General features: G+C 41.0%; 1 protein-coding gene across 1 annotated transcript in view; it reads left to right on the top strand.

The window, feature by feature from the left end:
* LOC126386418 (dihydropyridine-sensitive L-type skeletal muscle calcium channel subunit alpha-1-like) overlaps nucleotides 1-11,357 on the top strand; it is a 509,728-nt gene that overhangs the window by 60,365 nt on the left and 438,006 nt on the right. Inside the window, 3 exon segments of the mRNA XM_050038752.1 lie at nucleotides 4,382-4,524; nucleotides 4,825-4,977; nucleotides 8,455-8,660. Of these exon segments, the coding sequence (XP_049894709.1) occupies nucleotides 4,382-4,524; nucleotides 4,825-4,977; nucleotides 8,455-8,660 (502 nt within the window).

Below are 11,357 nucleotides of genomic sequence, written 5' to 3' on the forward strand. Positions count from 1 at the left end.
AAAAACCCCTTTAACGGGGAAAAAAAACGGTAGAAACCTCAGGAAGAGCAACTGAGGAGGGATCCCTCTTCCAGGACAGACAGACGAGCAATAGATGTCATACAGAACATATCAACATAATAAATTAACAGTAAACTGTATGACACAATGAGACAGAGAGAGAGACAGAGAGACAGAGAGACAGAGACAGAGAAAGATGCAGGACAGACGGTAATGACAGTAGCTTACAACAACATTAATGAAAGTAATAATATTATAATTAATATCTGATAGTGACAATAATCATATGTGTATAATAACAGTAGAAGTATGACTAATGATAACAGCAGCAGCAGGGGGCATCTGGCAGGACCATGGCAGCAGCACAACCACACACGTCGCACAAATAGAAATTAAATTAGAATAAATTTGTCCATTTCACAGTCCAGCCAGTTGTGGCTAATATGTGTGTAAGTGTGTGTGCGACTGGATTCAGGTGGTGTTAAACAGTCCTATTGTCATGGGGATGAAGGGTCTCCTGTAACGCTTTGTTCTGCAACACAGTGAGATGAGCCGACTGCTGCAGCTGTTCCTCTGTTGCTCCAGGAGGCTGTGGAGAGGGTGTCTGCTATTGTCCATTATAGCTTTCAGTTTGTTCAATGTGCCCCTCTCCACCACAGTACATAGTGGGTCCAATCTCCTGCCGAACACTGAGCCAGCTTTTTTAACCAGCTTGTCCAAAGGCTTGGTGTATTTGTCTGTCAAGCTGCTTCCCCAGCACACTGCATCGGAGAAAAGTGCACTTGCCACGGCTGCGTGATAGAACATGGTCAACATCTCCACACACACATCAAAGGACCTCTGTGTCTGCAGGAAGAACAGGCAGTTCTGCCCCTTCCTGTAGAGCAGGGGTGGCCAACCCGCGGCTCGCGAGCCGCATGCGGCTCTTTGCCTATCAGTGTGCGGCTCTTGGATCCATTAATTAAAACCATCGGCGTGCGGCTCTTCCGTCATAAAAAAATCAATTTATTCTTATGAGTGCGTATGGCCCTTTAAGAAATGTAACAGGCTTAAGTGGAGCGAGTGAGAGAGAAAGGAGTGCGCACGGGCAGGTGAGAGGATGTGGAGTTTGGGAGGAATGCAGGACTGCAGTGTGGAGGCGATATCGCACAACAAAAAATGTCAGGGAAGAAATGCGTGTCTCTGTGTGTGTGTGTGTGTGTGTGTGTGTGAGAGAGTATGAGAGAGGGAGAGACTGTGAGTGGATGTGTGTGGAGTAGTGTTGCACGGTATACTGGTACCAACGGTAGACCGCGGTAGGCTGCTACTTAAACACAACGGTACATGACATGGTGCCACTACTGTGGGATAAGTTCAAAGTCCAATCAAAGGAGGGTGAGTGTCCTTGCGCTGGCCAATAACAGCCATATTGCTCCGTGGCGCAAGATAACGGCTTACCGGCGACCGAGAAGCCTGGCTCCAGGTGAATAAATTGGCGTCATGACTGCCCAGAAATACCTGAACAGCCGAGCCGTGGCGGCACACAGGTATGTGACGTGTCAGAGGAGAAATGAGCCGTTCACATTTCTCTCTTTGTGGCAGGCGGTAACGGCCCACAAACCTCACCACACTTTAGGGACTGTTCTTTACTTATGAAGGGACTGTTCTTTACTTGTCAGGGGAGGAGGGTGGTTGGTTGATTTTTATTTCATTTATTTATTTTATTTTGATCCCCCCTATGTTAATCACTTATTGATGCTATTTTTGAAGTATGAATAAGTCAATAAGTAATTTATTCCATTGAAATATCAGTGATGTATTATAGAAAAGTGATTTATCTTTTTATAAATGACAAAAGGCACATCTGCCTCATTTTTGCTGTGGTATCGTGATACTACTCAGAACTATGATACTTTCACTGGTATCATACCGTTGGTCCCAATTTTGGTACCGTGACAACACTAATCTGGAGAGTGTATGAGAGTGGGAGAGACTGTGTGGATGTGTGTGGAGAGAGTGGGAGAGGGAGAGACTGTGGGTGTGGAGGGGGGATGGAGAAAGACCGTATGACGCCAGGGCCACACTGCCTGCGAAGCGCAGCGTACCGAAATTCTCGCGCACGCCGGAGCACCTCTGTTCACATCAGACGCCGGTCGACAAGCGATTCTGCTCCCAGCTGTTGTTTTTCCATCATGGGTAACTGCCCGGCTTGACACATTCGCTCGTGGCTCGCGCAGTAAATAGACCAGACGCCGAAATGATCGCTGCAGAGCCGGCAGCGGAGCTGTGCGGCGCGGCCAGTGTGGATGACACAATTGGTTAACATGGGCACCGAAAGGAAACTGGCTGCGCTTTGAGGCTATCTGCGGCGCTTCCGCGGGCGGTGTGGCCCTGGCATGACAGGGAGAGACTGTGTTTGTGTATCTCTATTCATGGTTATTCATTTGTGTGTGAGATAAATAAATCTGGCTTTGAAAATTGGAAATGTATGGATTTTGATTTTATGTCATTTCGTGTTTGTGTGAGAGAGGGAGTGCGTTTGTAAGCACATGTGTATGATGTGGATCTTTGTACTACCACGGTAATGTTTGTGGCTCTTGGTCTCTGACTGGTTGGCCACCCCTGCTGTAGAGGGTGTCAGTATTAGAGGACCAGTCCATCTTATCATCCAAGAGGACCCCCAGATATTGGTAGGTGTGCGCCACCTCAATGTCCTCCCCCTGTATGGAGACTGGTTGATGGGGTGACCTCTTTCTTCTAAAATCCACCACCATCTCCTTGGTTTTAGCTGTGTTCAAGTGGAGACAGCACTTATTGTACGAGTCCCTGAAGGCATCCACAAGGTCCCTGTACTCGAGCTCCTGACACAAGCCACAATAGCTGCATCGTCAGAGTATGTGACAGGACTCTGATTTGTACTTAAAGTCAACAGTTTTCTTTACGCAGCAAAGTTCTGATACTATGTACATCTTAAAACAATATTTTCTGCCAAAAGACTTTGGGGCTGCATATGAGATGTCATTTGAAATATTGAGCAATACAACTTACTCATATTAAAACCACAGCAGAGTACAGAAAACTCAGAAATCCACTTGAAAGGCTCAATGCTAAATGCAAGTTGCTCACTGCCTTCCTAGTGTAAAGATAATTGTCATGGTAATAATATTTTAAAAGTACTTGTAGAATTAGGATCAAGCAGCTCTGTGGTTTAGTTTTCGCTTCTCTGTTGGCCGCCTACTGATTCAAAACTTTTCTGGGAAAAAAAAAAAAAAAAGTATGATCCCATGTTGCAGATTTCTAACAGGAACTGCTCAATTTGAATAAACAGAACAGGACCTGGATTGTCTATTTTTTTACAGTTAATATGATGTTCAGTTTGTTTCTGCTGTCAACCAATAAAGTGTCTGTTTCCTTTTCTTGGTCCAGACTGTCATAATAAAATTAGCCTTTAAAAATGCATTATTGGTTGACCTCTGATACCCACCTTTTTTCTGGCCATTTGTTTGGCCAACTATCAGCCCAAAAAAAAACACCGAAATAAATAGAGCAGTGGCTCCCAATTGGTGGGTTGCGTTCCAAAAGTTGGTCGTGGGTCCATTCTGAATGTATCACAAGTTACTTGCAAATGTTTCAAGTTTGTAACAATGACATCTTATTTTTAACTACAGCAAATTTCTGGCTCATAGCATTTATTTTGAAGTGGCATTCCTGCTGTAGAGTGAGTAAATGACAGACAGCTACTTAACAGAGACGGCAAACTAGCTTGACAACATGGCCAAACACAAGCAGATGCCAAATGTATTCAACTATGTGGACCTTGAACTAGTGAGTAAGGAGATATCTGGACCTCGTGGCTGGACCAGTTGGGAACCACTGATATAGAGCATACCTATTTCCTCCTACCTATCTACCTTGTAAACTCAACTCATCAACTACCGGTACGCCACTGGCTGACATGTATAACTCTGTAGAGATGAGGTACGTCCCAGTCCCCTTATATGATCTACTTTTTCTGCTCTGAGGGGGATCTCTGAGGAGACATGAGCGAGGATACATGAGACCTGCCTCCATTAAGCATATCACTTTAGATTATGCCTGAGAGAAAAGAAAATGCCATTTTACTAAGAATGCTTTTCCTTAATCTCTTGCTTTTAGCTTTTTTTCCCTGCATCTCTCACTCACATCCTCATTAGGTAGTACATAGGTTTAAAGAAAATATGCAAGTCAGGTAAATGTGGATGCAATTAGGGAACTGAGTTTGACCAATGAGCATAGTCGGGGAAGATGCTCATTGTTTCTTACAGTGTATTTCTGGAACTTTGAATGTTCTAAACAACCATTTTGGCAATAATCTAATACCCCAATATAAGACAAAACATATTTTCTGTTTTTATCTTTCTAGCCTCTTCACTGTGATTGTGGATGCCATTAATCACATCAGTGGGGTGGAGGCTCCAGTAGGAGAGAAAGGTGGTGGCTTTGACATGAAAGCTTTGCGGGCATTCAGAGTCCTCCGGCCACTTCGACTGGTCTCTGGAGTCCCCAGTGAGTAACTGGTCTGCTATTAAATCAGATACTTTGTACAACTAAATTACAGAATTTGCTCATGCTATAGCCAATAAAGTTGATCTTAATATTATTGTTATTCTTAGTAGTAATATTTATAATTGGTAGTAATGTAGACTTATGTCAGTGATCTACTGTCAGTGGTAGCATTAGGGGCATTAGCTTATTTCACTAACAGCTATTAACTGTAGGGGGATGATTTTTTGCTTTGATAGACAGCACATTGTGTAGATTATTTTAAGGAACAGTGTTTTGATTTATTCTTGTTTTCTCCCTTAGGCCTGCAAGTGGTGATGAACTCCATTCTAAAATCCATGCTGCCTCTTTTTCACATCACCCTACTGGTCCTTTTCATGGTCACCATTTACTCGATCATGGGATTGGAGCTTTTCAAGTGCAAAATGCACAAGACCTGCTACTACATTGGCACAAGTAGGCTACAGAATGCAGCACAACAGGGTTACATAAGACAGTAGTACTGCTGGTGCACTAACAGGATTTATGGCAGGATTTAGGGCCAATAATTAACTTATTTATCATGTACTGGCACAAAATAGTTTTTGTCTTCCTATAACTTGGTGTCTTTGCTGTCAGAAACATTTCTTTGACATCATTTTTTATTTACATTGATTTTACTCAATAGATTTCATTACATGTCTGACACAGCAATTTACTTAATCTCAAATTATGTAAAGTTATTGACAATGGATTTTTAGCACCTAGAGTTTTTTTTTTGTTTGTTTTTTAAACCCAGTACTGGGCTATATACTGTACTTTATGAAGTTAGTTTTGCTTTATAAGGGAAAATATGCCACACACAAGTGACATAGTTAGATGAAGAGATGCAGAAACTTTGTACTCACTGTCTAGCTCTCCTGTTGACATACAGGGGATGTGTTGTTTCTGATCATTGTTGCTAACTGCAGCATAGTACTCTTTGTGAGGTCTGTATTTCTACATAACACCATTAATACAATATCAGGAACTGTGGGTGTTAAATTAAATTTACAAGTTGACAAGTTGAACTGATGATGTAGTGGTCAGGAATGGTAATGAAAAATAGCTAAGGTTGATAGATTGTAGTAATGCAATTACATTAATATTGTAGAAAATGGGTACTAGCCTAACGAGAATGTGTATGAACATGTTTTTTGAAGGTTAAGAAGTAAGCTTGATGTTACCTTACAAACAAAGAAGTGATCCCACTCACTTATATTACAATTAGATTTTTGCATTTTCATTTGAGAAACCAAGAGCAAAGGTATGGGGTTTATACTCAATATTGACCAGTACTGAATTTAGGTGGAGTTGGCACTAGGAGGGAAAAAATGATTAAGAGGCTATCATGTGTACAATATATGCACATGCACACGCACACACACACACACACACACACACACACACACACACACACACACACACACACACACAAACACACACACAGAGGTCAACATAACCACTACTCACACAGTCTCTGCTCTCTACTGGACTCCATGGGTAATACTCTCCTCCAATCATGAGCATGCGTTAGCTACCTGAGATTTGCATAAACACAGCTGCCTACCCAAATAGGTGTGGACTGTGCAGTATATAAGGCAGTAAGGCACTGTCCATCATCCTTTTTCTCTTAAGTGATAGCGATTTGCCCATTGAACAGCTTTCTCCATGCATGGAGAACCTAATCAGTACCACGGCGCAGACCCCCCCGTGCCCAACTCATTGCTGAGGTGCATGGTTGCAACATTGTTATATGTTGGTGTTCATGGCCGCCTGATTATGTTTTAAAATGGAGGAGCAATCCTTCCCTAGAGTAAAAAAAAATATATATAATTCAAAACAAATTGACTAGTCTAAATTACTGAGATTGAGATTGTTATGACAACAAAGAATGCATCAAGAACAGTATAATTGGGTGGACCAGGACAGGAAATTATTGTTAGAAGAACAATTTTTCATGTTTATAATTATATTTAGAAAACAAGTAGAAACAATTTGGGTGAATGAAATGGCTCCACAGTAACCATCTACTTCCAATCTCACACAGGTTCTAGTGGTGGGCATTCTAAATGGCACCACAGGCTGGTGTAGGTATCATGTTATAAAGGAATGAGTAGTCAATTAATCAACGTTCAAATTACAAATTTTTAACCTAGCCTACATTATCTGAAATCAGGGATTATTTTAATGCACATCGCAGAAGGTGACTCTTGCTTCTCAAAACTTAAAATGGCCATTTTAGAATAGAATAGAATAGAATAGAAATAACTTAATTCAAAGAATTACCATAGCAATCAGGGGTGGACTTGACAATTAAGTGCCCAACTACAGGGACCAAATGGTAAGGTATGAAAAATATTGAATTATGTAACTACTCTAACTCATTGTACTCCAAAAGCACTTCTTTATAGAAAGCAACTGTATACTTTGACGTCAGAGGAAAACTATGTCCCACTACCTTTACCTGACGGATAAATATTACTGATTAAGTTGCAGATTCCAATCTTTACTCAGAAAATATAAAAATTAAAAGTAGTTCTTCCTCTATCCCTGCCAGTTTACCAACATTCCTTGTTAGAAAATTAATGAAAATAAAACAAGACAGAGTTTGCCTTGGGGCCCCAGGCCTCCACATTACTAAATCTGCCCATGATAATGAAAGCACAGCGAAGAGCGGCTAGAAGAAAGGAGACACATGAAGTCTGTGTGTTCAAAACAGTCCTGAAGTGCCTCCATACTATGCAAACCCTCACCTGCTTAACAAAGGGCCTTCCTCTGGGGCTTGTATGCAGTGATAACCATGACAGAGAGGTGGTCTGAGGAGCCAAGGTGTGGTGCATTCTTGGGTGCTTGAGGCCTTGTGAAATGATCCCTTTGAGCCTCTGGAGGGCTTCTCTCTGAAGGTGATGTCATTCAAGACTACTTTGCTGCTTCAGTTTACCTCAGTTACAAGAGTGTGGAAACTGAGGAGCCCTGTGGGTGCACCCCAGCCGTTTGCTGCTTTGTGGTGACCACAGTGTGGCTAGTGTCGGACCAAATTCCTCCTTTGTTCTGAGGGAGTTTGTTAAGTTGAGAGACAGTTTGATGTTTTTTGTCTTCCACTGCATGAGGGGGACAGAGAGGCAAAATTGCATCTTGCATGTTATGTTGAATGCACAGCCCCCATCAGACTCACTGAACAACTGTTCGTTTGCTTAGATGATGGTATGGAGTATAGTCTCTATCCTAGAAATGCCTTGTAAGATGGCTTCACAAGTGCATCTCCCAAGCCTACAGACAGGTGGGCAGGGGCCTTCCCACTGTGATCTGCGCACACTCTACATGTGTTGTGGCAATGTTGGTGGCCTTCAAAGGGATGAGTGTCAAAGACACATGTACAGCAGTATCTTGGTCTACGCCCTGCCTGTTCTATCTCTTAGACATGTTGGGCTCCTTTTCAAGGTCTAGTGGCCTAGGTTATAAAAAAGTAGGCGGGATACAGTGACTAACCATTAGCTGGTCAGGAACAGTGTGGCTGGGTCGATGTTATGTTGTGACAGGGCATCCATGCATCGAGCTCCACCCATACAGTCCAGTAGAGGGCAGAGCCTGTGTGAGATGGAGCAAAGGTTATGATATTGTAACCCTTGTTCTATCAGCACAGGCGGAGCCCTCTGCCTAGGGGTCCTACGCCACTTGGTGAAGAGGATATATGATGGTGGACAGCATCGTGTACTGACTTATATACATTTGGTTTCGCAAGTCTTCGCGTATGCGCATCCTGATTTGTCATCTGTGTAATTCAAATCTCAGTGGGCAAATATGTGCTTGTGATTGGAGGAGAGTATTAGCCATAGAGTCAAGTAGAGAGCTCCATTTGTGCTAACTAGGGTTATATTATCCTAACCATCAATACCCTCTTCTGGCTTTCAGATATCATTGCTACAGTGGAGAATGAGAAGCCAGCTCCATGTGCTCAAGCAGGGAATGGTCGGCGTTGTACCATCAATGGCACAGAGTGTCGAGCTGGCTGGCCAGGTCCAAACCATGGAATCAGCCATTTTGACAACCTAGGATTTTCCATGCTGACTGTCTACCAGTGTATCACCACACAAGGATGGACTGACATCCTTTACTGGGTAACATATTAGTCTAATCTAACAGCAAACTGGTTTGCTCTTACAGTAACTTTCTGAAAAAAAAAAAAAATAATAATAATAATATATGTATATATATATATATATATATATATATAGGCCTGTCAGGATAACAAATTTTGCTGGGCGATTAAGTGCGTCAGAAATTAATGCAATAAGTGATAATATTAAGTAATATTGTGCTTTAAGACCATTTTTATTATTATTGTAATTTTGCAGTTTTTAGACCATTTTTTAAACTTATGATAATGATAATAAAGGCATAATGATGCAAGCACACCCTTTTAAAGAGAAATAAACATTTATTTAACAAGAATATTTAGGAATGCAAAAAAGAAAATTTAAATATCTGAAATAACACGTAAAAAAAAAAATCAAAATGAAAACAAAAAATAGACTGTCAGTCTCTCACTCTCAGGTGTGCAGTTAAGTTGGTCATATTCACTCTTTTTGTTGAGATGGTTTTAGTACAAACCTGGCACACCGGTTCGTCGAAATTACTGGGCACCCCTCTGTCATTTGGTTTAAATCCAAAACACTCCCACACAGGGGCCGTGGCATTTGGTTTAGGAACAAGTTCCATGTCTTTCTCCGACGCTCAACTCTCTGTTTTTTTCTCCGCCTCATCTCCCCCTCACGAAGATCGCACTGTGTATGTGTGTGGCCCATAGCCCCGCCTCCCCCACAGAGACAAAGACACTCAATGACAAGAGCTTTCCCTCCGTTCATTACGCATTAATATGGCAATTAATCGCGGCTGCAAAAGTCACCGTCTCCCTTTTAATTTACCGTGAAATTAACCGCCTCATCGCATATCGCGACAGGCCTATATATTTGTATGTATATTTGTATGTTTGTATTTATATACAAATATTATATATATATGTATGTATGTATGTCTGTATATATATATCTGTATATATATATATATATATATATATATGTAAATATATGTGTGTGTGTGTATATATATATATATATATTAGGGCTGTCAAACGATTAATTTTTTTAATCGCGATTAATCGCAGAATTTCCATCGTTAATGGTGTTTTGAATTGCATGTTTAAAATTCTGTTATTTTGCATTTCAAGGCAGTTTTAAGCCCATAATGTAAAGCATTTCTTACCAGAGTGTTTTAATTGGGAATCAAATGAACACAGAGCAAGAATTTCATTTTTGACCTTTTGTATTTTCTTTCAAAAAAGTATACAATACGTCAAATACAGTTTTCAAATTAGAAAAAGTGCTATGTAGACCCACTTGTCTACTTCAAAAATACATCTTAAACAAAATGCTACAACAGTGTGGTCATGAAACCATGACTTAGAGGTTGGAAACAACTTCTAAGTATTAAGAGGAATAAAGAAACAAACAAACATAAAATACAATTTTCAAATAAAATTGTCATGTAGACCCACTTGTCTACTTCAAAAATACATCTTAAACAAAATGCTACAACAGTGTGGTCATGAAACCACGACTTAGAGGTAGGAAACAACTTCCAAGTATTAAGAGGAATAAAGTAACGTAGTACTTACGTTGAGAGATTCAATATATCAGGTCACTCTCTTATGCTACTTCAAAAATAACTAAAAATAGTACCATTAGCAAAACAATCATAATAATCCTAACTTGAAATAACAGCAATCAAGTGATATGTAACACTGGTGTGAAATTTGTACTTCGCTTATGACAAACAGAACAGTTCAAAACATAGACAGCCACAGTAGGATATTTGTAACATTTTTAAGTTTCAAATGAAGAATGTAACCCTCATAATTCACCTATACTGCACAGGGGTGAAAAAAACAATGTCCCAATGACAGTAAAGTGAAATGAAAAAAACTGCACTCATTAGACATGAGATTCAGAACTCCCGTATGCGTGTAACAATTGTTCCCCAGGACGGTAAGGTATACGCCGGGTCAGAACATGCCAACCTGAAAGCATCCCTTAGACCTGAGTCTTCTACGATGTTGACTGGTCTGCAGTCAGTTGCCACCCATTTTGCGATCACTTTTGTGAACTTCTTCGATGTACTTTCATCCACGGGTCTGCCGCGACTCCCACACTCCAAAATGGTACTTTGGCGGAGCTGAGGCTCGCTTGGCTGGGGTGCGCTGGCTGCACCTGGGTGTTTATCGTGGAGGTGGTAACTCAAACTCGACATACTCCGGTGGTAGTTAAACTCCGTTTGACACAGGTTGCATTTTACTTTTGACTTGTCAACCGAACCGTCTGGAAGTTTTTTAAAGTAGCACTCTTTCTTTCCATCACTGCGGTAAGTTCACTGCAGGAAGCCGCTTCGAAGCATGACGCTACAGCTAGAGGAGCCGACTACGGGTGAGTAGAAGGGACAAAAAGGCTTGCGAAATTAAAATGCGATTTAAAAAAAAAATAAACGCGTTATGGATTGCATTAATCTAATCGCGATTAACGCGTTAACACTGACAGCCCTAATATATACAGTGGTGTGAAAAAGTGTTTGCCCCCTTCCTGATTTCTTACTTTTTTGCATGTTTTCCACACTTAAATGTTTCAGATCATCAAACAAATTTAAACATTAGTCAAAGATAACACAAGTAAACACAAAATGCAGTTTTTAAATGAAGGGTTTTATTAATGAGGAAGAAAAAAATCCAAAGCTACATGGCCCTGTGTGAAAAAGTGTTTGCCCCC

This window comes from Epinephelus moara, chromosome 24 (genome assembly GCF_006386435.1).
Source record: "Epinephelus moara isolate mb chromosome 24, YSFRI_EMoa_1.0, whole genome shotgun sequence".
NCBI classification, from domain to species: domain Eukaryota; kingdom Metazoa; phylum Chordata; class Actinopteri; order Perciformes; family Serranidae; genus Epinephelus; species Epinephelus moara.